General features: G+C 43.3%; 1 protein-coding gene across 1 annotated transcript; it reads right to left on the reverse strand.

Annotated features, from left to right (window-relative positions):
- Positions 1-5526: 5526 nt before the first annotated feature.
- Positions 5527-9993, reverse strand: TXNIP (thioredoxin interacting protein). The gene is made up of 8 exons (XM_077259149.1): positions 9620-9993; positions 8927-8999; positions 8679-8826; positions 8110-8212; positions 7744-8000; positions 7486-7645; positions 7236-7387; positions 5527-7052 (listed from the first exon to the last, which is right to left on the reverse strand). The coding sequence occupies exons 1-8, from the start codon at positions 9867-9869 to the stop codon at positions 7020-7022; spliced, it is 1176 nt and encodes a 391-aa protein (XP_077115264.1). The 5' UTR covers positions 9870-9993; the 3' UTR covers positions 5527-7019.
- Between the last annotated feature and the right edge of the window lie 17277 nt (positions 9994-27270).

Consider the following 27270-nt stretch of genomic DNA (forward strand, 5'->3'; position numbering starts at 1 on the left):
GGTGCGGGGGGACAGAGTAGAGAATTGAAAGTGTTGAAAAGCTGTTTAGGGTTGTGAGACGGAGGATATGAGAGATGAAAAGTTTGTTTTGCGGCAGTGAGAATGGACTTGAAGCTGGCGAGGGACTGCTTGTATGCAGAGAAGTGGTCGGCGGAGCGGGATCGCTTCCATCTCCGCGATCCTGGAAGCCCATCTCAGTTCTTTGGTCAGGCTGGTCAGCCAGGGCTGCCTGTTGAGTGTACGAGTTTTACCATGCATGAGCGGGGTGGCCGAATCGAGTGTTGCTGTTATTGTGGTGTTATAAAAAGTGGCAGCAGCATCTGTGTCATGAAGGGAGGCTATGTCTGTAAGAGGGAGAAGGGACTTAGAGAGTGATTGCAAGTTAAGGGGTTTGAGATTTCGGTGAGGGTGAGTTTGTCGAGTGGGGGTTGCACACTAGGAGAGGAGAGGGAAGAGAATGCCAGTAGGTTGTGGTCAGACAGGGGGAGGGGTGAGTTAATGAGATTAGCAAGGGAGCAGTGGCAGGTGAAGATGAGGTCCAGCATGTGTCCATCTTTGTGAGTGGCCTCAGAGGACCATTGAGTGAGGCCAAAGGAGGCAGTGACAAAAGTCAGCTGAGGTGGAAGTGTCAGTGGGGATATTGAAGTCACCCATGATGATAGTGGGGGTGTCAGCACAGAGGAAATGAAGTAGCCAGGTGGTGAAGTGGTCGAGAAAGGTGGAGATGGCTAGTTCTGGGGGGTGGTAGATGACAGCCAGCTGGAGGTTGGAGGGGGAATAGATGCGGACGGAGTGCACCTCGAACGAGGGAAGAGTAGCAGAGGGTGGTAGCGGGATTGGAGCAAAGGAGCAGGTGTCGGACAGGAGCAAGCCATCCCCTCCACCACGTTTGCTGCTGGGGCAAGGGGTGTCAGAGAGGTGGAATCCGCCATAGGAAAGTGCAGCTGAAGAGGCTGAGTCAGAGGGGGTGAGCCAGGTTTCAGTGATGCCGAGGAAGGAGAGTTTGTTGGTGATGAAGAGGTCATGGATAAATGGCAGTTTGTTGCAGATGGAGTGTGCGTTCCATAGTGCACCGGGTAGGGGGACTGGGGGCTGGATGAATGGATATGAGATTATCATGGTTGGGAAAACGTGCAGAGGATCGTGGCAGGGGGTTAGAAATTAGTGTGGGGATGTGTTGAGGAGGGCCGGGATTTGGGGATACGTCACCACAGATGAGGAGTAGCAGACAGAGCATTAGAAGGTGGGAGCAGGATGGGACATGATGTGGCCGTGTCTGGAGAAAAATGATTGTATGTGGAGGAACAGTTCTGAGGAGGTGAGATAGCTGGGGAGTATGGAGGGAGATATGATTAGTTCTTTGCTAGGTGGAGGGATTGCAGGAGACTGTAAGAAGGAAAGTAGTATGGGGGTGAAAGAGAAAAGAAACCGAAACATTGGAGAGGTTTGGTATTCTGTTACATTCCAGTCAATTCAGTCAAAGTAATTAAAAATATGTAATTTAAAAGATGAATAGAGCAGATTACATCTGGAGCAGATGCCTGCATATATGTGTTGGTAAGTGGGTTCAGCTGTGAGAGCATGTGAGGGTGTGTGGCCAGAACACATGTTCAGAGTAAAACAAAGCTCGTAAAAGGGGGAGGGGTTAGACTGACCACTCAGAGGTATGCATGGAAGACACCAGAGAAGTGAAATACATTCTGGAACAAAAGTTAAGGGTGCATACCAAAGTTAAAAAAAATGGAGATCGAATAGACATTCAGGATCTTGGAAAGCTGGAGACATTCAGTGCATACCAGTGAAAAAAAAAAAACTTACTTACTGACCAACAATATATTGATTTACATTCTTGACTCTCGTGGGACCTAAGCCCATTTTTAGCATAAAAGAAAACAGATTTAACTGACTTATCAAGCCCAAAGAGTCAGGTGTCCACAGACTTACCAAGAGAGTTATCTGAATGACGACAAGCTTTACCATGTGTCCAGTTGGTCATTTTTAAAAAAGGAAGATAATGGTTCTCATCCATTGCACCCTCCTTTTGGGGCAAAAAAAACAAAACAGTGCTAGTGACCACCACAGAAAAGATCAACATCAAAACACTAGAAAAAAAAAAAAAAAAAAAAAAAAAAAGCAAAGCAGCAAGCCTCCTGTGGAAACATCCAAGATGAGGACATTATCTGTGGAGTCACTCAGGAAAGGTGGAGATAAGTAATCTGTTATGACCTCTGAAAGATAGTCTTTGGTTTGGCTGGTATGAGGCAACCTTCTTGCTTCTGGAGAACTAATTTTCAACCTTATTTCCCTCATGCACGATTGCTTGAAAATAAATGCCCTATATACAGGTGCTTCTCACAAAATTAGAATATCATCAAAAAGTTAATTTATTTCAGTTCTTCAATACAAAAAGTGAAACTCATGTAGAGTCATTACAGAGTGATCTATTTCACATGTTTATTTCTGTTATTGTTGATGATTATGGCATACAGCCAAAGAAAACCTAAAAAGTCATTATCTCAGTAAATTAGAATAATTAACAAAAAACATCTGCAAAGGCTTCATAAGGGTTTAAAAGGTCCCTTAGTCTGTGTCAGTAGATCCACAATCATTGGGAAGACTGCTGACTTGACAGATGTCCAGAAGGTAGTCATTGACACACACCGCAAGGAGGGTAAGCCACAAAAGGTCATTGCTAAAGAAGCTGGCTGTTCACAGAGTGCTGTATCCAAGCATATTACTGGAAAGTTGAGTGGAAGGAAAAAATGTGGTAGAAAAAGGTGCACAAGCAACCGGGATAACCGCAGCCTTGACAAGATTGTTAAGAAAAGGCCATTCAAAAATTTAGGGGAGATTCACAAGGAGTGGACTTCTGCTGGAGTCATTGCTGCAAGAGCCACCATACGTGCCACCACACGTATTCAGGACATGGGCTACAAGTGTCAAATTCATTGTGTCAAGCCACTCATGACCAATAGACAATGCCAAAAGTGTCTTAGGCTTCTTTCACACTAGCGTCGGGCTCGGTCCGTCGCAGTGCGTCGGGCCGAGGTCACTGACGCTAGCGTTGTCTCCGCCGCACAACGGGTGCAGCGGATGCATTTTTCCAGCGCATCCGCTGCCCCATTGTGTGGTGCGGGGAAGTGCGGGGAGGTGGGGGCGGAGTTCCGGCCGCGCATGCGCGGTCGGAAAAAGCGGACCGTCGGGAGCAAAAAACGTTACATGTAGCGTTTTTTGGTCCCGACGGTCCGCCACAACACAGCGCAACCGTCGCACGACGGTTGCAACGTGTGGCAATGCGTCGCTAATGTTAGTCAATGCTGAAAAAACGCATCCAGCAAGCACTTTTGCAGGATGCGTTTTTTCGGCAAAACGACGCATTTGCGACGTATTGCAGTTAACGCTAGTGTGAAAGTAGCCTAAGGCTGGTTTCACACATCAGTTTTTTGCCATCAGTCACAATACGGCAAATTTTGAAAAAAACGGATCCGGTGAATGTTGCCGCCGGATCCGTTTTTATCTCATAGACTTGTATTAGCGACGGATTGCCTCACGTTTCATCCGTCTTTCGGCGGATCGGTTGCAAATTGTTTATCCGGCGGCTGGAAAAAAAAGGACATAGGAACGTTTTTGTGTCCGTCGAAAAAACGGACAGCGACGGATTCGTCGCCGTCCGTCGTTTGCTAGAATGAAAGCCTATGGCGCTGGATCCGTCAAATGACGGAATCCGGCGATGGATTTTTTTTTTTTTTAACGGAGCATGGTCTGATTTTTTTTTTAGGACCCAATTAGCTCGATCAGCTAGTCTAATCCGGCAAAAAAACAGATCTGTCGCATCAGTTTTTCACAATCTGCGACGGATCCGTTTTTTTCAACATTCGACGGATTGTGACTGATGGCAAAAAACTGATATGTGAAAGCAGCCTTACCTGGGCCAAGGAGAAAAAGAACCGGACTGTTGCTCAGTGGTCCAAAGTGTTTTCAGATGAAAGTAGAGATTTATTTTCATTTGGAAATCAAGGTCCCAGAGTCTGGAGGAAGATGGGAGAGGCCACAATCCAAGCTGCTTGAGGTCTAGTGGGAAGTTTCCGCCGTCAGTGATGGTTTGGGGAGCCATGTCATCTGCTGGTGTAGGTCCACTGTGTTTTTATCAAGACCAAAGTCAGCGCAGCCGTCTACCAGGAAATGTTAGAGCACTTCATGCTTCCCTCTGCCGACAAGCTTTTTGGAGATGGAAATTTCATTCTCCAGCAGGACTTGGCACCTGTCCACACTGCCAAAAGTACCAATACCTGGTTTAAAAACAACAGTATCACTGTGCATGATTGGTCAGCAAACTAGCCTGACCTTAATCCCATAGAGAATCTATGGGGTATTGTCAAGGGGAAGATGAGACACTAGACCCAGCAATGCAGACGACCTGAAGGCTACTATCAAAGCAACCTGGTCTTCCATAACACCACAGCAGTCTCACAGGATGATCGCCTCCATGCTATGCTACATTGATGCAGTAATTGGTGCAAAAGGAGTCCCGACTAAGTGTTGAGTGCATTTTTCAGTAGGCCAACATTTCGGATTTTAATATCATTTTTCAAACTGGTGTTATAAAGTATTCTAATTCACTAAGATAATGACATTTGGGTTTTCATTGGCTGTCAGCCATTATCATCAACATTAACAGAAATAAACAATTTAAAAAGATCACTGTTTGTATTGACTATATATCAGTGTCACTTTTTGCATTGAAGAACTGAACTAAATTAACATAGTAACATAGTTAGCACGGCTGAAAAAAGACATTTGTCCATCCAATTCAGCCTATATTCCGTCAGAATAAATCTCCAGATCTACATCCTTCTAATAACCAAGATACAATATTGTTACACTCCATGAAGACATCCAGGCCTCTCTTCAACCCCTCTACTGAGGTCACCATCTCCAGGTAAGGAATTCCAGATTCTCACTGCCCTAACAGTAAGGATTCCTTTTCTATGTTGGTGGAAAAACCTTCTCCTCCAGACGCAGAGAATTCCCCTTGTGACCGTCACCTTCCTTGGTATGAACAGATCTTTGGAGAGATTTGTTTTGTCCCCTAATAAATGTGTAAGTATATAAGATCGCCCCCTCAGTCTTTTTTCTAGACTAAATAATCCTAGTTTTGCTAATCTCTCTAGATATTGTAGTTCCATCATCCCCTTTAATAATTTTGTTGCCCTCCTTTATACTCGCTCTAGTTTTATTATACCCTTCCTGAGCACCGGTGCCCAAAACTGAATACTTCCCGTACCCACTGTACATTGGAGTCGTATGGCCAATCATGATCTTGAGCGCCTCTAGACTTTAAAAACATGTTGGACCAATTCTCTTCCTCATTGAAATCCCATTTAAGTTGCACCCATAAAGCTCATGCCTACAGCTTTTCACCAGATAGGTGGCATAAACTTCAGTCCATGTTTTATTTGACCTCAAGTCCGACTGATTATTCCACCCAGGGATTACATCTTTGTGTATGAAAGTTTGACATCAGGGTTTATTATATCGAAACTTTTATTTCAAAATTTAAAAAAAAACACCCAAAATTTGGGCCACAATACAAAATAGAATAAAAACACTTAAATATACAAAAAAAATCCTGCAGTCAATTTATACATTAATCTCCTTGGCGCAAGCATAGTCAGGAAATAGTATAAAAGAGGTCATAGTAAAGTACAAATACTATTTTTACGTACTCTCTCATAAGAATATGTAAATACTTGAAAGCAGGCAGACATCTAAACATACCAAAAAAAAAAAAAAAATTTTTTTAGATGGGTCAAGATTTTTTTTTTTTTTTAATTTACCAGGGAAACAAAGCAAGTATTGGTGGTAACCTTACAATCATTTACTTTGACATTGCTTGCCATGTATCTCGGTAACCCATCCAAAAACAAAGTGCATAGGAAAAAAAAAAAAAAAAAAAAGTATGGCTTTGAATTAGCATTTGTATAAAGCCCTTTATGTATATACCCCCACTACACTGCTACGGGGGAAATCAACAGAATCCCTTTATTGCCAGGGGAAAAAAAAAAGTTTTTGGGAGTGTCACAGTTTGTGGTTACAAAAAGGCAAAGTAGAAAATAAGCAGCAGTCCATTTTTGCTACCATAAGACAAAACTGGTTGCATTGAAGAGACCTGGAAGACCTTCTTGATAAAGCAACAGAATATGTCGTAAGTGTAGTGGTTGAGTATCAGCCCTAAAGAAGAATATGAACTTATACAGTTCAAAAGACAAGTGCTTAAACAGAAACAAAAAAATAAAGTGTAACACTGCTTTAACTATAAAACACTAACACCTTCTCAAGACGATAAACATAATGCTTGTTACATAATCATGCGGCACATAATATTCTAGATTTCACCAAGATCGGTATACAAGTTGTGCTCAGGATTTCAAGAGAGCCATGATACACCAAGGTCAGAAGACAACACCCTCTACGTGTGACAAAATTCTTCATCTACGTAGCCTCTACGCAGAGAGCGTCTCTTGCCCTCAGTTGGAATGACAAAATGTGAAAAAAAAAAAAAAAAAGGCATAATACATGGCAGACTTACACACTTTGCTCCTACTTCACTTGAAATACTTTGACTCACTATAAATATAGAAAAACAAGTTGATCTTGAAACCAGTCATTATGAACGATGCTTGGTTCTGATTTAATACCTAACACTGCTTTCAGTGAATTAACAGTGTTTTTGGAGTGTCCTCTCCATCTGCCATATACCCACGACAACCCGGTCGGCGTGAGAGGCAGACCACAGCCCTACCCTTAAGACTTTGCATTACGATGGCACAGCTGAAAAAAAAAAAAAAAATGGACAGTCTTTGGGTGGCAAGTCAGTCAGCAATTTGGCTTTGCATTGTATTGTATTTAGCTTCTTGAAACCCAAAAGGGTAAGGCCATAGGACTTCGAGAGCAAAACTGCTTGTAGCAGTGCTATATAATAAAGTTCAGAGTAACCAGTCAAGTGCTTCTCTTTCTGTTTAATGCAGAGAGGTGTTCTTATTGGCATCAACCTGCAGGGTAACAAAAAAGAATGGTTAAGATAACATACCTTTATATCTAAATCTGAAAAAAAAAAAATAAAAAAAAAAAAAAAATATATATATATATATATATATATATATATATATATATATATATATTTTTATTATAATATACTGTCTATATTATATTGGATTTTACATATGGATTCCTACCTCTGTGTAGGTTGGAGGTGGCATAAACTTGAACTCCGGTGCATACATGAAGATGGGACTGTCACAGATACTGTCAAACTCATCAATCAGTGGAGTTGTTGGGCTTTCTATCCTGTGGTCTTCAGGGATGATGTCCAAATAACATGGTGGTGCTATAGAAAGAGGAAAAGTATTAGACGACGTTCAACTCAAGATCAAATACTAGAAAGATATAGAAAGGAGGCTTTAAAGTAAAAATATATACATGTACCTTCTGGAGTTCCTGGGATGTTCAATTCTACCCAGCTCATTTCAGAACTTGCCTGACTTGCCATGCTGGAACTGCGGCTGTTAAGACCTGATGAGCTGCTGCCGATGACTAGAGGCAAGTCAAGAATGACCTTCTTTGCTCCAGGAACACTGACATAGATCTGTAAGAATGAGCAACATTATATTAAATGACTTAGTAATTAAGTTGTTTTGAGCTACGAAGTACCACAAAAAAAAAAAAAGTGGAGGAACTACGTACCAGTAAAGAGTACTCCACGCGTAGGATGTTACACCCAAGGATGGATGGCTTTATCTTTGGTACACGGATGCTTTTTCCTCGCCAAGAGTCCGTCATGCCGGAGATTATGTGATTTCCTCTCACACTGCAGAGTTTCTGGGTGAAGACTTTGGTTAGACCATTGGCCAAATAGGTGTGCTTGGCGATAATGGCAGCTTTGGGGACAACAATACGAGAGCAGGTGTTTTCAAAGTCAGCAGATATGCAGATTTCCTCACCTAGAACAAATAAGGAAAAAAAAAATTATAACCAAGAAATTGAGCATAAGCTGTAATTGAGTTGTCCTACAATGGTGGAGTAATAAGAAAACAGCAAGAGGCAACTCACCTTCACAAAATCCTTTGCGGTTTATACTGGCACTCATGGATATGTGTCCGTCAGGAATGAACAAGCAAGTCATCTTCTTGTGCTTCTTGCCAGAAATCGGAGACTGTAAGAAGAGGAAATGTTGTTAGTTTAGGTTCACTGGCCTGGAAAACTAACATGACTTAAGAAGATGGTCTAGTGATATTGACCCCTTGACTTCTGTTAATTTGCAGCCAAAATTACTAAAGAATTGTAGCATTTAGCCAGAGACCTTGGCCTTCCAGGGGTAATTAGGTACCACAATAACAAGAGCTTGCCTTTTATGCACAGCAGTGAATCCCAACCAGTGGCTCTCCAACTGTTAGAGCATGCTGGGACTTGCAGTTTGGGGGGGGGGGGGGGGGGGGGGGGTTGAACAGGAGATCCACATGTTAGGGATCAATGTTGTAAACCATTCATAGCTTGGACTATGGAGACTTGTTAGAGCAGTGCTAGATCCATGAGGGACTCCTGTGGGGTTACTCATTTTATGGGACATCTGATGCAGAAGTAAACAAAGCCAAAAGGAAATTTAAAAAAAAACAACTCACCAATAAATCTGGAGTGTTAACGTCCACAAAGTCAACCACTTCGAATTTCTTTTGCGCTTCCTGAGCAGGATGTGATGGACGTTCGAGGAATGCCTTCACCCAATACTTTACAGATCCATACTTCCCTTTGAAGGTGGTGCCCAAGGGCCTAGAAAAAGAATAAAAAGGAGAAGCTAGATTAGTTCACCTGCATCACCTTCAGCTTATTGGACCTACATATTATCCTGCTGTAGCGAAGGCCAACTTACCCCTGAGGAAGTTCAAAACCAAATTTATACTCGTATTGATTGCCAGGTCTCAAAATTACAGAGCCATCAGAATCTGCAGAGAAATGGAGAAAAAAAAAATTAAGCATTTGTAAAAAATTAGAGCAGCATTTAGAGCATCATATTATCTAATGGAAGTGGAAAAACAGCTGGATCTTCATATGATAAATTCTGCCAACACAGCGCTTATGTTCTGCCAACAGCCCCTGGAGGACCCATCTCATCACTGCATCAAGTTTCATTTACAGTATGTAATACAGTACCGAGCCAATGCTACAACGACGAGCCAAGACCTGCTGCTGCTCGTACAGGGTACGCCGCCACGGAGGATTTATACGAGTGGCTGCGGAGTCATTAATAGACAAAACCTAGCACTCGTGTACAGGCACTCATACAATTTTGCAACTATCATCCTCCACTCCCCCCCAAAAAAACTCTTAATCCAAAATTGTGAATTATTAGGAGGTGGTGATGAGTCTATGCATTAACACAAACCAAAATTACTACTGTCGAGCATGCAATCCTTCATATGTAATGCCTGATGCAGTGCAATGCTAGTACTTGTAGTTCAACCAGAGGACAAAACCAAAACCATGAAAACACAAACAAACTAAGCGGAAAAGCACAGATCGTCAGTGTCTAACCCCCCACCCCAGAGCTCTCGTCTGCTCTCACCAGTGGGCTGATCCTCCATGTGTAGGGTGTCCTCATATCTCAGGTACTCCATCTCCTGCTTGCAGTGCTGAGATCCAGAGGACCAAAGGACCTTGGCCACTCCGCAGGCTAGAAACTTGACGGCGGCCACCCTGGTGACCTCACAAACTTCCACCAACACCTTGCCCGTCACCTTCTCCCCTCCGCAGTAGACTTTCTCAGGGTCGGTGAAGACCACCTCAAAGCATTTGATTTTCTTGAAGACCACCATGATGACTATTAATCAATCAAGTAAACAGCAGAAGAAAAAGGGTTTGTTGTGGTTATTGTCTATTGGGCACTAAGGCACAAGGGCAGTAAGCTCCTCATTCGCAGCCGCTCAACCAGTTGTAAACAAGCATCCGGAAGCTCCCGTTTATATATCGCCCCTCTCCAAGCCACGCCCTGCCCACCATGTGCATCCAGGAGTGCGAGTCGTGCTCACCTCGTGTACAGCGCGCTCATTGGACGGCGCAGTGTTGTTCCCCGGGCCCTCAACCAATGGGAAGCTGAGAAGTGCCGCGTGGACAGAGCGTGCCGGCTGCGGGAAGACCGAGGTAGTAGGCGTGGCCTCCGTGCTCATTCCCCGAGTTGTTTGTGAGAGGAGGAGGCGGGAGAGTGTGAGAAAAACTGAGGTAAAATGAGCTCTGTCCTGTCTGCTTGACATGTGTATGACAGGAATTCTGGCTCCTCTCAGATGGGAGCATAGAACGTGCTAGGGGAAGTTGGCAGGGGATTTTCCCTCCTATGAGCCATTACTGTGAGATGGCGAAGAAAAAAAGCCATGTAGTTTATTCCTAGTTTGATACTGGATTTTCAAACATAGGAGCCATTACTGTGGGAAAAAGATGGAAATTGGTGAGTGATTTATTCCAGGGTCACATTTGGTGTTAGATATTTAGTTACAGGAGTCATCACTGAGAGAAAAGGATGAAAAACGACGTGGGGTTTAGCCCAGGTTCACATTTGGCATCGCATATTTAGTCACAGAAGCCATTACTGAGAGAAAAAGACAGAAAAGAGTTGTGTGGTTTATCCTAGGTTCACATTTGGCATTGAATTTGTAGTAACAGGAGCTATTCCTGTGAGAAAAAGATGAAAACGACGTGTGGTTTAGCCCAGGTTCACATTTGGTATAGGATATTTAGTCACAGAAGCCTTTACTGAGAGAAAAAGACAGAAAAGGGTGTGTGGTTTATCCTAGGTTCACATTTGGTGTTGAATATTTAGTCACAAGAGCCATTACTGAGAGAAAAAGACAGAAAAGGGTGTGTAGGTTATCCTAGGTTCACATTTGGCATTGGATGTGTAGTAACAAGCTATGTGGCCGGCGTCACACTCAGCGTAGGGAAATACGTTCCGTATTTTACGGCCGTAATACGCAGTAATTTTCACAAAACACTTCCGTATTCAATGCGAGGATGCGATTTTTATGGACAAATGTATCTGTGTCATCCGTATGGCTTCCGTACGGCGATTTTTTTGCGCAGGCTTGCAAAATGGACAAATCATGGATCCATCTGCTAAAATATTCCTAAAAACATAAATAGTCTATATATATATATATATATATATATATATATATAAATTAGATGGTGGCCCGATTCTAACGCATCGGGTATTCTAGAATATGTATATATATAGCAGCCACATAGTATATAGCACAGGCCACGTAGTATATAGGAGTCATGTAGTATATAGCATACAAATAGTACGTGGCCTGTGCTATATAGTATGTGGCTGCTATATACATACATATTTTAGAATACCCGATGTGTTAATACAGGCCACACAATATATAACACAGCCCAAACAGTATATAACACAGCCCACATACTATATAACACAGCCCACGCAGTATATAGCAGCCACGTAGTATATAACACAGGCGACGTATATAACACAGGCTACGCAATATATAGCACAGCCCACGCAGTACAAAACACAGGCCACATAGTATGTAACACTGGCCACGTAGTATATAGCAGCCATGTATATAGCACTGCCCACGTAGTATATAGCAGCCATGTAATATATAACGCAGCCCACACAGTATCTAACACAGGCCACGTAGTATACAGCAGCCATGTAGTTTATAACACTGCCCACGTAGTATATAGCAGCCATGTAGTATATAGTACTGCCCACGTAGTATATAGCAGCCATGTAGTATATAACACAGCCCACGTAGTATATAGCAGCCATGTAGTATATAGTACTGCCCACGTATATAGCAGCCATGTAGTATATAGTACTGCCCACGTAGTATATAGCAGCCATGTAGTATATAGTACTGTCCACGTAGTATATAGCAGCCATGTAGTATATAGTACTGCCCACGTAGTATATAGCAGCCATGTAGTATATAGTACTGTCCACGTAGTATATAGCAGCCATGTAGTATATAGTACTGCCCACGTAGTGTATAGCAGCCATGTAGTATATAGTACTGTCCACGTAGTATATAGCAGCCATGTAGTATATAACGCAGCCCACGCAGTATTTAGCAGTGTGGGCACCATATCCCTGTTAAAAAATAGAATTAAAATAAAAAATAGTTACATACTTACCCCCTGGGATCCAACGGCGCTCTGGCGATGGGCTCGCGGCTGCCGCCATCTTCCGTTCCCAGGATGCATGGCGAAATTACCCAGATGACTTAGCGGTCTCGCGAGACCGCTAAGTCTTCTGGGTAATTTCGCAATGCATCGCGGGGAACGGAAGATGGAGGCTGGCGCAAGCTACGGAGGGTGAGTATAGCAGGTTTTTTAAAAAATTATTTTTAACATAACATTTTTTACTATTGATGCCGCATAGGCAGCGTCAATAGTAAAAAGTTGGGGACACACAGGGTTAATAGCAGCGGTAACTGAGTGCGTTACCCGTGGCATAACGCGGTCCGTTACCGCCGACATTAACACTGTGTTAGCGGTGACTGGAGGGGAGTATGCGGGCGCCGGGCACTGACTGCGGGGAGTAAGGAGCGGCCATTTTCTTCCAGACTGTTCCCGTCGCTGATTGGTCGTGGCTGTTTTTCCGCAACCAATCAGCGACTTGGATTTCCATGACAGACAGAGGCCGCGACCAATGAATATCCGCAACAGACAGAAGGACAGACAGACAATTAAACCCTTAGACAATTATATATATAGATATATTTATATTTAATTCAGCGCAAGATAGCATAAAAGCCGTTAATTCAATTGCCGGCTTTTGCTCTCTCCTTCACAAACCCGACATGATATGAGACATGGTTTACATAAAGTAAACCATCTCATATCCCTTTTTTATTACATATTCCTCTTTACTAATGTAACAAGTGTCTGTGTGTAAAATTTTTAAGCTCTAGCTATTAAATTAAAGGGTTAAATCCCGGAAAAAATTAGCGCGGGCTCCCGCGCAATTTTCTCTGCCAGAGTGGGAAAGCCAGTGACTGAGGGCAGATATTAATAGCCTAGGGAGGTACCATGGTTATAGGACCTCATATAAAGTAAATAAATATGAGGCGAAGCCTCAGCCAGCTCACCGATTCGCTTCACAGGTGCACGGAACCTGTCCTGACCCAACGTGTCTTCAATCCAATGTGTGAAAAAAAGTTAGTAGTTCCAGCTCCTTTTAAAATTTCCAATTCTTTATTTTTCCATTAAAAATGCAAAGTCCTTGTGCAAATTGGATGTAGTTACAGTGGATACAGAAAAACAAGCAACGCATTTCGATCTAATATGATCTTTTTCACAGCTGAAAAGTTCCCAGGCTCCAGTTCATATGAGTTTATCCAGCAGAGGGCACATCACCGCGACTCGAGGTAACTATAGGACATTCCCCTGCATTCCATTCATTCACCAAATTTCACAGACAGGAGCACAGCTGCATTAGCAGAGCTCCTGGGTGTAAAATGATTTAACCCCTTCATATGGATTTACAGCGTGGGACAAGACTGATCGACAGAAGGTATGGAATATTGTTGTTTGTTTTGTTTAACTTTATTTCAGGTGACCAAGGGTCTTCAGGTAGATTGAGAGTACAGTACAGACCAAAAGTTTGGACACACCTTCTCATTTAAAGATTTTTCTGTATTTTCATGATTATGAAAATTGTAAATTCACACTGAAGGCATCAAAACTATGAATTAACACGTGGAATTATATACTTAACAAAAAAGTGTGAAACAACTGAAAATATGTCTTATATTCTAGGTTCTTCAAAGTAGCCACCTTTTGCTTTGATGACTGCTTTGCACACTCTTGGCATTCTCTTGATGAGCTTCAAGAGGTCACCGGAAATGGTCTTCCAACAATCTTGAAGGAGTTCCCAGAGATGCTTAGCACTTGTTGGCCCTTTTGCCTTCACTCTGCGGTCCAGCTCACCCCAAACCATCTCGATTGGAGTCATTTGGCTTAGCACCCCATCACTCTCCTTCTTGGTCAAATAGCCCTTACACAGCCTGGAGGTGTGTTTGGGGTCATTGTACTGTTGAAAAATAAATGATGGACCAAGTAAACGCAAACCGGATGGAATAGCTGTCACGGGAAGACTAAGTGGGCAAGAGCTAATAACCCGGGCCCCTGCAATTTCCTTCAGACTAGGGAAATCCTGACTGACCCTCTACCTAGAGTTTACACTGATGGTGTGCATGTCTAGGCCTCGACCCTCGCCCTGTCTCCTGTTCCAACCCTAGGCTGAAACCACTGCCCACCACCCAGTGAAAAGATAATACACCAATACCCACAGTTAGCACAGACAAGGATAACGGAAAATATACACCACGCCGCAGTCACTCAGGAATACACAATAAATGCGCAGGGCAAAATAAATACAAATATAGGAAGGAGTAAATAAGACAAAGGGAAATACACCACCAGCAACGATACTCCAACTACTAGCTCACCACTCCAGACTGAGATAACCAAGCACTAGACTGAAGCTATAATCGGCGACGCCCAATGTTCAGGAGAACTATTTAAAGGCAGTGGTCATGGCCCAGCTTCCAATCCGAGCACCAGGTAAATTAACCCCGGACCAGCTAGATAAAATCTAGCCGACGCCAATGAGCGCATAGTGGTCAAAAGCGGAATTACCGCTGTCTGTCGAACGACCTGGTCTGAACAGCGTCCGACATGACAGTACCCCGCCTTCTACGAGGGACCCCAGGGCCCTCACGGCTTATAGGACCCGGCTTGTCCGGATGGCGGCGGTGACAAAACCTGACCAGCCGATCCGCATGAACGTCCGAGGCTGGTACCCAGGACCTCTCCTCAGGCCCATAACCACGCCAGTGTACCAAGTACTGTAAAGTGCGGCGCACTACACGAGAGTCAACCACCTTGGAGACTTCAAATTCCAAATTACCATCCACCAAGACTGGAGGAGGGATAGGCGCCGCGTCCACGGAACCCACCACCTTCTTTAAAAGAGACTTGTGGAACACGTTGTGTATCTTATACACCGTAGGAAGCTCCAATCGGTACGCTACTGGGTTAATGATGGCGGTGACCCTAAATGGACCAATAAACCGTGGACCCAATTTAAGGGATGGTATTTTGAGTCTTATGTTTTTTGTGGATAACCACACCCAGTCATCCACACTCAGGTCCGGACCTGGCACACGCCTACTGTCAGCCACACGTTTGTACCTAGCACCCACACTCAACAGGCGCTGTTTAACTCTCCTCCAGACTGATGACAATTGTGCTCCTAACTGGTCTTCCTCCGGAACGCCGGAAGAGCCCCTCTGACTCAAAGTACAAAATTGAGGATGTAGCCCGTAAACACAAAAAAACGGAGACTCCCCAGACGACTCCTGGCAGTGATTATTGATGGCAAACTCAGCTAAAGGAAGGAACGTAGACCACTCCTCCTGGTTATCAGAGACAAAGCAGCGTAAGTACTGTTCCAAATTTTGGTTTATATGCTCAGTCTGACCATTTGACTGAGGATGAAACGCCGAAGAATGAGACAACTTGATCCCCAGCCGTGATCAAAATGCTTTCCAAAATTTTGCCACAAACTGAGTACCCCTATCAGACTCAATGTCAGACGGAAAACCACAAGAAGTCTGACCACCTCCTGCACAAATACCTGAGCCAGAGTCTTAGCGTTAGGCAAGGAAGGCAAAGACACAAAGTGCGACATTTTTGAAAACCGATCAACAATCACCAAGATGACCGTGTTCCCAGCTGAGGAGGGCAAATCAGTGATGAAATCCATGGAGATTTCCGTCCATGGCTTACTAGGTACCTCAAGAGGAAGTAGTGTGCCAACAGGACGGGAGCGGGGCGTCTTAGCCCTAGCGCACGTGGTACAAGCTGACACGTATGAGACCACGTCCTGTCGGATCTTGGGCCACCAAAACCGACGTGACACCAACTCCAAGGTACCTCTAACCCCTGGGTGGCCAGCCAGGACAGCATCATGATGCTCCGCCAAAACCTTTAAGCGGAGATGAAGCGGTACAAAAGATTTGTTGATGGGAAGCTCAGATGGTACCTCCTCCTGAGCCTCGGCAATCTCAGCCTCAACCTCGGTAGTGAGAGCCGAAACCACAACACCCTTTTGGAGGATGGGTACTGGATCCTCCCGAGGTTCTCCCCCCGGAAAACACCTGGACAGAGCATCCGCCTTAGTGTTTTTAGACCCCGGTCTGTAAGTGACAACAAAATTGAACCGCGTGAAAAACAATGCCCAGCGAGCCTGCCTGGGGGACAGACGCTTGACTGACTCCAAATACAGCAGATTCTTATGATCGGTAATAACAGTAACCTGATGAACCGACCCCTCCAAGAAGTGTCGCCATTCCTCAAAGGCCAACTTGATTGCCAACAACTCCCTGTTGCCGATATCGTAGTTACGTTCGGCGGACAACAGTTTCTTGGAAAAATAGGCGCATGGACGCAAATCACTCAAAGATGAGCCTTGTGATAGTACCGCCCCCACACCAACCTCAGACGCATCGACTTCCACAACAAAAGGTTTTGATACGTCTGGCTGCACAAGAATGGGGGCTGAAACAAAACTGTTCTTAAGAAATTCAAATGCGCGCACAGCAGCCTCAGGCCAAACGGAGAAATTGGTACCCTTTTTAGTCATGTCAGTTAGCGGTTTAGCAATGATGGAAAAATCCTTGATAAATTTCCTATAGTAGTTAGAAAACCCAAGGAACCGCTGAAGTGCTTTCAGGTTATCAGGCCGTTCCCAATGCAGCACCGCTTGCACCTTAGCGGCGTCCATTTTAAAACCAGAAGCAGACACAATATAACCCAAGAAAGGCAACTCTTGAACAGAAAATACACATTTCTCAAGTTTAGCATACAGCTTATTCTCTCTGAAAAGCTGTAACACCTGCCTGACATGATCTAAATGAGTATCACGGTCGCAAGAATATATGAGAATGTCATCTAGGTACACGATAACGAATTTCCCCAAAACAATGCGAAAACACATCATTAATGAAATGTTGGAACACTGCAGGTGCGTCAGTCAACCCAAATGGCATCACCAAATTTTCAAAATGACCCTCAGGGGTATTAAAAGCCGTCTTCCACTCATCACCTTGACGGACTCTTATGAGGTTGTACGCCCCCCTGAGGTCAAGCTTGGTAAACCACTTAGCACCTGCCACCTGGTTGAACAAATCTGGTATCAGTGGCATAGGGTATGGATCACGAACCGTAATCTGGTTCAATTCCCTGAAATCCAAACACGGGTGTAATCCGCCATCTTTCTTCTTCACGAAGAAGAACCCTGCTGACACAGGCGAGGATGAAGGCCTGATGTGCCCTTTGCTCAAACTTTCAGCAATGTAATCCTTTGACGCTTGTCTCTCTGGACCGGAGATGTTAAACATCCTTGCTTTAGGCAATTTGGCCCCTGGTTTAAACCTGATAGTACAGTCATAGGGGCGATGTGGCGGCAACTCTGAACAACCCTTCTCAGAGAACACATCCACAAAATCCAGACGTGACTCCGGAACGCTTGAAGTCACAGCAGACACACATGTGGCCAGGCAATTCTCCTGGCAGAACTCGCTCCACTGAATTATGTCCTGAGTTTTCCAGTCAATTACCGGGTTGTGCATAGACAACCATGGAAAACCCAAAACCACCTGAGCAGGAAGATTCCTGAGCACCTTACATGTAACCTGCTCGGAATGTAGAACCCCAATGTGGAGTTTCACCTCAGCCACAAATTCAGTAATCTCCCCCTGTGAGAGAGGAGCAGCATTGATGGTGACCACGCGGTTAGGATGAGGCAGTTTTTCAATCCTAAAACCTGCTGTGCGCGCAAACTCCTCATCAATGAGATTTGTGGCTGAACCACTATCCACAAAAACAGTAATTGGCAGCTCACTACCAGCGATAATAACCTTAGCAGGGAGCATTCATTGAGAAACCACCATGGAGGATATACATAAGCTCAGATTGGTCTCCTCCACACCCTCTGAGCTTAGAAGTTTTCCGCCGTTGCATTTTTCTTAGACAGCAGAGGACAGATGTTAATAAAATTACCAGTTTTACCGCAGTAAAAACAGGCTCCCTGCTTCCTGAGCTCAGGGACTCGACGCTTCACATGTGACACCCCTGCGATTTGCATAGGCTCCGTGGGCTCACCTGCAGCAACCACACGTGAACCTAAACCCTCTCCCATAGGCGGTGTCTCATGCTCCCCCTGACGCAAACGGCGATCAATGCTGACAACCAGACTCATAGCTGAATCCAGAGAAGTAGGAGTCTCGTACATCAGAAGGGCTTTTTTAACCCTTCCAGAAACCCCATGAATAAACTGACTCCGCAGTGCTGGATCATTCCACTGTGTATCGATCGCCCAGCGACGAAATTCAGAACAGTAATCCTCTGCAACTCGCTCCCCTGGCGAATAGTGCGTATCTTAGATTCTGCTAGAGCCATTCTGTCAGGCTCATCGTAAATGTTTCCAAGAAAGGAAAAAAAACTCTCCACAGAGTCAAATGCAGCAGAATCAGATGGCAAAGAAAACGCCCATGCTTGGGGATCCCCGCTTAACAATGACAACACCAGGCCCACACGCTGAGCCTCATTACCTGAGGAGATCGGGCGCTTACAGAAATATAGTTTGCAAGCTTAACGAAAAGAAACAAATTTACTGCGTTCCCCAGCAAATTTTTCAGGCAAAGGAAACTCAGGCTCAGCAACTCTACCTGTCGCTCCAGCTTGCACACTAGATACTGCTAGTCCCTGTTGCTGCACTGCCCCCCTCAACTCAGTGACCTGTAGGAACAGCGCACTCAACTGGCGGGTTATGGAAGTCATGGGATCCATGACAAAAAAAAAAAAAAGGAAACCCCTTTTTTTTTTTTTTTTTTTTTAAAGGCCGATTATAATGTCACTGGAAGACTAAGTGGGCAAGAGCTAATAACCCGGGCCCCTGCAATTTCCCTCAGACTAGGGAAATCCTGACTGACCCTCTACCTAGAGTTTACACTGATGGTGTGCATGTCTAGGCCGCGACCCTCGCCCTGTCTCCTGTTCCAACCCTAGGCTGAAACCACAGCCCACCACCCAGTGAAAAGATAATACACCAATACCCACAGTTAGCACAGACATGGATAACAGAAAATATACACCACGCCGCAGTCACTCAGGAATACACAATAAATGCGCAGGGCAAAATACAAATATAGGAAGGAGTAAATAAGACAAAGGGAAATACACCACCAGCAACGATACTCCAACTACTAGCTCACCACTCCAGACCGAGATAACCAAGCACTAGACGGAAGCTATAATCAGCGACGCCCAATGTCCAGGAGAACCACTTAAAGGCAGTGGGCATGGCCCAGCTTCCAATCCGAGCACCAGGTAAATTAACCCTGGACCAGCTAGATAATATCTAGCCGACGCCAATGAGCGCATAGTGGTCAAAAGCGGAATTACCGCTGTCTGTCGAACGACCTGGTCTGAACAGCGTCCAACATGACAATAGCATGCCGCTGCAAGATGCTGTGGTAGCCATGCTGGTTCAGTATGCCTTTTAATTTTGAATAAATCCCCAACAGTATCACCAGCAAAGTACATCACCATCACACCTCCTCCTCCATGCTTCATGGTGAGAACCAGGCATGTAGAGTCCATCCGTTCACCTTTTCTGCGTCGCACAAAGACACGGTGGTTGGAACCAAAGATCTCAAATTTGGACTCATCAGACCAAAGCACAGATTTCCATTGGTCTAATGTCCATTCCTTGTGTTCTTTAGCCGAAAAAAGTCTCTTCTGCTTGTTGCCTGTCCTTAGCAGTGATTTCCTAGCAGCTGTTTTACCATGAAGGCCTGCTGCACAAAGTCTCCTCTTAACAGTTGTTGTAGAGATGTGTATGCTGCTAGAACTCTGTGTGGCATTGACCTGGTCTCTAATCTGAGCTGCTAACCTGTGATTTCTGAGGCTGGTGACTCAGATAAACTTATCCTCAGAAGCAGAGGTGACTCTTGGTCTTCCTTTCCTGGGGCGGTCCTCATGTGAGCCAGTTTCTTTGTAGCGCCTGATGGTTTTTGCAACTGCACTTGAGGACACTTTCAAAGTTTTCCCAATTTTTTGGACTGACTGACCTTCATTTCTTAAAGTAATGATGGCCACTTGTTTTTCGTTACTTAGCTGTTTTTTTCTTGCCATAATACAAATTCTAACAGTCTATTCAGTAGGACTATCAGCTGTGTATCCACCAGACTTCTGCACAACACAACTGATGGTCCCAACCCCATTTATAAGGCAAGAAATCCCACTTATTAAACCTGACGGGGCACACCTGTGAAGTGAAAACCATTCCCGGTGACTACCTCTTGAAGCTCATCAAGAGAATGCCAAGAGTGTGCAAAGCAGTCACCAAAGCAAAAGGTGGCTACTTTGAAGAACCTAGAATATAAGACATATTTTCAGTTGTTTCACACTTTTTTGTTAAGTATATAATTCCACATGTGTTAATTCAAAGTTTTGATGCCTTTAGTGTGAATTTACAATTTTCATAGTCATGAAAATACAGAAAAATCTTTAAATGAGAAGATGTGTCCAAACTTTTGGTCTGTACTGTATAATAAAATATTAAAACACCCTGTGTCTTTAATTCATTAAAATACTTTTTAATAATGTGTGTGTGTGTTTTATTAACCATTTCGTACTATTGGATTAATAATGGATAGGTGTGATAATTGACGCCTCTCCATTATTAACCTGGCTTAATGTCACCTTACAATAGCTAGGTGACATTAACCCTTCATTACCCCATATCCAACCGCTACACGGGAGTGGGAAGAGAGAGGCTAAGTGCCCAGATCTTTTCTGGGGTGGCTGGGGGCAGATGTTTTTAGCCAGGGGGGGTCCTATAACCATGGTACCTCCCTAGGCTATTAATATCTGCCCTCAGTCACCGGCTTTCCCACTTGGCAGAGAAAATTGCGAGGGAGCCCACGCCAATTTTTTCCGGGATTTAACCCTTTAATTTAATAGAGCTTCAAAATTTTACACACAGACACTTCTTACATTACTAAAGAGGAATATGTAATAAAAAAAGAGATATGAGATGGTTTACTGTATGTAAACCATGTCTCATATCCTGTCGGGTTTGTGAAGGAGAGAGCAAAAGCCGGCAATTGAATTACCGGCTTTTATGCTATCTTGCGCTGAATTATATATATATATATATATATATATATATATATATGTGTCTCACTGACATATATATATATATATATATATATATATATATATATATATACATACCTATTCTATGTGTACACATTTATTCTACCTATTCTATTCTGTCAGTGTGATTTTGCTGTACACCGCACTGAATTGCCGGCTTTTCTAGAGAACACCGCTGCGTATTTCTCGCAAGTCACACACATGGTCCGTGTGTAATCCGTAATTTTCTCGCCCCCATAGACTTTCATTGGCGGATTTTTTGCGCAGTACGCTGACACAAACAGCATGCTGCGATTTTCTACGGCCGTACAAGACCGTATAATACGGATCAGTAAAATACGGCAGATAGGAGCAGGGCCATAGAGAATCATGGTACCGTATGCAATCCGTATTTTCTGCGCATCTCAAAAGTCCGTAAAACACGCCAGTGTGACGCCGGCCTTACTGTGAGAAAAAGATGAAAAACGACTTGTGGTTTAGCCCAGGTTCACATTTGGTATCGGATATTTAATCACAGGAGCCATTACTAAGAGAAAAAAGGGTGTGTGGTTTTTCCTAGGTTCACATTTGGTATAGGATATTTAGTCACAAGAGCCATTACTGAAAGAAAAAGACAGAAAAGGCTGTGTGGTTTATCCTAGGTTCACATTTGGTGTTGGATATTTAGTCACAAGAGCCATTACTGAGAGAAAAAGACAGAAAAGGGTGTGTGGTTTATCCTAGGTTCACATTTGGTATTGGATATTTAGTCACAAGAGCCATTACTGTGAGAACAAGATCAAAATCGACATGTGGTTTAGGCTTCGTTGCAGCAAATAACCTGTATGGAAAATGGCTGCTATCCACAGGAAAAATATTGATTTTGGTGACAGTACAATGAATTTCACCATTTTCTTAATTATTTGACGGAAATGAAGAAAATTCAGAAATCGCAACTTTGTGACATCGAGTTCTCATTGATCCTTACATGTGTCGCTTGTTATCCCTATGTCTTTCATACGACAGATGAAGAAAGGTAGATGGACTTTGGGGAATATACCTGCTTCCGTTATAGGGGAATTTTAGGTGTGCCTTCAAGAAACTCAGGACAGATTCCTTTTCGGAAGCTAGGTGTGAATTTTCCGACATCTTTATGTTTTTATCATGGGATACTATGAAATGTTTCTAAAGAAATCGCTGTGAGAAAGCAAAGTCGTTTCAATAAGTTCACATCTAATAGATTGGTCACTCATTTTGATTATTAATCTATGCAGAAGGCGGCGGCCACCCAAGTGAATGGGAATTTTTTGGCGACAGAATGATGACGTTCTATTTCACAAATTCACTTCTTACGCCATTTTCTTAAACATTTGACTGAATTGAAGAAAATCAGGAAGTCTCAACTTTTTATCACCATGGTTCATTTATTATGATGTGAAGATATTAACGATCCATACATGTTTAACTCGGTATCCAGACTGGACATCATTTTTACGACGGAGGAAAAAAGTGGCAGTGGAGAGAGACTGGCAGTGGAGAGACTTGTAGGGGTATAGGGGAATCTTGGTGTACCTTCAAGAAACTCAGGACAGGTAACTTCTTTTATTCGGAAGTAATACAAACGTTTTCCACATTAGAGCACACCTGACTTTTGGCCACACTTTGTTTATTATGGGAATTTTTACACTTTTTTTTTTAGTCAAATCCTTTCAGTAAGCGATAAAATGTGCACAAAAAAAAAAGAAAATTATTTTGTACTCCACCAGACTTCAGTTGTGCAACTTGACAAAAAGTGACAATTGATGAATTAGGCTAAAACATCTGGATAACCAAAACCACATCCATAATTAGCCCAGCATAACAAAAAAGAATAGACAAAACCAAGTAACTTTAACTTAAGAAAGGGTAAATCAAAGATTTAATAAGGATAAAATAATAAAAATAGACACTATTAGGCTGGGGTCACACTTGCGAGTGCAATGCGAGGAACCGCGCGAGTCTCTCGCCTCAATACCTGGCACTGCCGCCGGCACTCGGGACCGGAGCGTTCAGTTGCATAGAAATACATGCAGCCGCACGCTCCGGTCCCGAGTGCCAGCAGCAATGCAAGGAATTAAGGCGAGAGACTCGTGAGAGTTTCTCGCATTGCACTCGCAAGTGTGACCCTGGCCTTAGGCCGTTTTCACATATCCATGTATCGTGACCTGAGTATGAACTATGTATGGACTGGCCATGGGTCTCCTGACCTGGATACAGTGGCTTCATACCCCCTTTGTTTTCTCGCCCCCTCGTCCTTTTATTATGAAGTCACATGGTGCTCAGTATTCTTACATCACGTCTTTGTATGTCCAGTCCTAAAACAAAAGTGATGACATAGGCATTTACCTCATACTACTATTGGCGAATATTCAGCATGCTTTTAATAAACTCAATAATTTCTTCCATTTAGACTTCACGTGAACCATTTCCGCATGTGACTTTCAAGACACTCTCTATTTATTAGACTATTTGCACAAATCCAGGTGAATTTTACCATCTGTGACAAGCAAACGTCACCTTTGTTGTGTCTGTGAGGTATCCGTTTTTTAGGATTCATTTTTTTTTTGTCACTAACAAGGTGTGCTTGTTTCCAAACCAATAAATAGAAACCATTCGGTGAGACTCAGAAGCATGTGTGTTTCACGAATCCTCATGGACTTGTATGGCCAAGTCGGATCAAAATAGTATTTGCTATGAGTCTCACGGATGTCACCATCAGATCCACGATTTTCATAGATGTGTGAATAGATTCATTCAACTTTGAGTCTGTTTTCTGTCCAATATTTTTTTTTAGACTGCACATGGACATTTTATATGGATGTGTCAATACAGCCTTCAGGTTCATTCAACATTTTTGTAATGTGTACAAGTTGTTTGCGTTTACAAACTTAACTGATTGTTGTTTAGAATTGGGTAAAAATCTTTTTTTGTGACCTGTTAAAAGCAGTCTAATAACTTTTTGGTAATATCACTAATGGCGAATGAAAGCGAGCAGCAACTTTGATCTGCCTGAAGTATCACTTCCGCCTTCTATCCCATGGAAGGGTCCTTGATAACGCTGCATCAACGAAATATTGCCTTATTCCTATGATAGAATATTGCTTCAGTCCTTCAACGTGACATGAGGTCAGAACAACCCTTAATTTTGGGGGGTTATTGGAAGAACCACATGAGTGATTACTTTAGCAGTTTTGTGAGCTTATTTTGGGGCTAGTTCACTGTATATAGACTGTTAAAAAAATAAAAATATAAACTGAATAAATCAATACCGTATAATGAATCTGATCAATAGGGTATTAAAAAAAACACTGGTCAGCTTCATATAAGTATGTATATCATTTCCAGAAAAATCTGCACTATGGGAATATTTTGATACCCTCTTAAATTGTACTGTACAAGATCTCGCTCTTCTTATCTGCATCTCAAAAACATTTCTAGAATTCGCCCTTTTCTTACTTTTGACTCTGCAAAAACTCTTCTGTTTCTCTTATTCATTCCCGTCTGGACTATTGTAACTCTCTACTAATCGGCCTCCCTCTTACCAAACTCTCCCCGCTCCAATCTGTCCTGAATGCTGCTGCCAGGATCATATTCCTCACCAACCGTTACACCGATGCCTCTACCTTGTGCCAGTCATTACACTGGCTACCCATCCACTCCAGAATCCAGTACAAAACTACTACCCTCATCCACAAAGCACTCCATGGCTCAGCACCACCCTACATCTCCTCTCTGGTCTCAGTCTACCACCCTACCCGTGCCCTCCGCTCCGCTAATGACCTCAGGTTAGCATCCTCAATAATCAGAACCTCCCATTCCCGTCTCCAAGACTTTACACGTGCTGCGCCGATTCTTTGGAATGCACTACCTAGGTTAATACGATTAATCCCCAATCCCCACAGTTTTAAGCGTGCCCTAAAAACGCATTTGTTCAGACTGGCCTACCGCCTCAACGCATTAACCTAACTATCCCTGTGTGGCCTATTAAAAATAGAAAAAAAAACCAAAAAAAAACCACATAATCAGGTTCCTTGCATCATGTTCTCATACACTTTATACAGTTAATAGCCCTCTGTCTGTACTGCTACATACTTAGGCTGTTAACTGGTTCATGCAGCTTTACATGAACACCCGAGCCTTAAGGTACCTTCACACGAAACGACGCTGCAGCGATAGCGACAACGATGCTGATCGCTGCAGCGTCGCTGTTTGATCGCTGGAGAGCTGTCACACAGACCGCTCTCCAGCGACCAACGATGCCGAGGTCCCCGGGTAACCAGGGTAAACATCGGGTTGCTAAGCGCAGGGCCGCGCTTAGTAACCCGATGTTTACCCTGGTTACCAGCGTAAAATGTAAAAAAAACAAACACTACATACTTACATTCGCGTCCGCTTCCTGCACTGACTGACTGACTGAGCGCCGGCAGTAGCAGGGCACAGCGGTGACGTCACCGCTGTGCTGTGCTTTCACTTTCACTTTACGGCGCTCAGTCAGTGTGGGAAGCAGACGGCGGGGGATGCGAATGTAAGTATGTACTGTTTGTTTTTTTTACATTTTACGCTGGTAACCAGGGTAAACATCGGGTTACTAAGCGCGGCCCTGCGCTTAGTAACCCGATGTTTACCCTGGTTACCAGTGTAAAATATCGCTGGTATCGTTGCTTTTGCTGTCAAACACAACGATACATGGCGATCGGACGACCAAATAAAGTTCTGAACTTTCAGCAGCGACCAGCGACATCACAGCAGGATCCTGATCGCTGCTGCTTGTCAAACTAAACGATATCGCTAGCCAGGACGCTGCAACGTCACGGATCGCTAGCGATATCGTTACAAAGTCGTTTCGTGTGAAGGTACCTTTACACTATGGCTGGTCCCAATAACTAAAGCAATTGTTACCATCCACCTCTCGTGTCTCCCCTTTTCCTCATAGTTTGTAAGCTTGCGAGCAGGGCCCTCATTCCTCCTGGTATCTATTTTGAACTGTGATTTCTGTTATGCTGTAATGTCTATTGTCTGTACAAGTCCCCTCTATAAGTTGTAAAGCTCTGCGGAATATGTTGGCGCTATATAAATAAAAATTATTATTATTATTATCTTGACTTAAGAAATGAGAAAAACTGAAGCAACAGAGCATGTGCTATCCATTTGTGTGTTTTGGTTTACATGCCTGGCATGGAAGCTATTTTTGTAAAGCATTCCACTAATGCACAGACGAGGGTTAGCGTATCACTGTATTTTCATGGTTTTTACTATACTATGTGGACAATGACAAGCACATTAACATGGAGACAAAAATGAAGGGAGGGATTTATCAAGGGTATTGTACTAGGTTATTATTGTAAAAAGAAAGTCACAAGAGTCCAAATGTTTGACTTTTTTTCTTCACCTTTCTGGTCTGTTATCTGGGTATGGTTAGCTATGCAAATACAGTTTAATACAGATTTATGATCCACAAATAAAAATCACAAACGCACCAGAGTACAAAGGTGGTGTAAGTAATTGGATAATTAGTTTTTCGACAGTAGTGTTATAGGTAAAGATGTCAGATTTATCAAACATCTTTGATCAATTTGGTGCATATAATGGTATCACAACCTCGAAAATACACAGACACCATGTGCATAGGGACTTTTTTGTTGTTGAAATGTTTAATAATTTATTTAATATTCATTGAATACAAAATGCTACTATATATAGTGCAGGATTTTTTGTTTTTATTAACAGAATCCGATGACAATACTTCCTGAAGTATATTTATTACAGCACAGGGATGTCAAACTCAAATACCAGAGGGCCAAAATTGAAAGCTTGTACAAAGTCCATGGGCCGACCTTGATATTTATTTAAATAAAGTCTACAAGTGAGAAAGTTTTTCCTGATCATCAAATATAACGATTAAGTTTTTCATATGGAAATAAACTTAAAGGGATTGTCTCATGAACAAAG

Source organism: Ranitomeya variabilis, chromosome 1 (genome assembly GCF_051348905.1).
Source record: "Ranitomeya variabilis isolate aRanVar5 chromosome 1, aRanVar5.hap1, whole genome shotgun sequence".
Lineage (NCBI taxonomy): Eukaryota > Metazoa > Chordata > Amphibia > Anura > Dendrobatidae > Ranitomeya > Ranitomeya variabilis.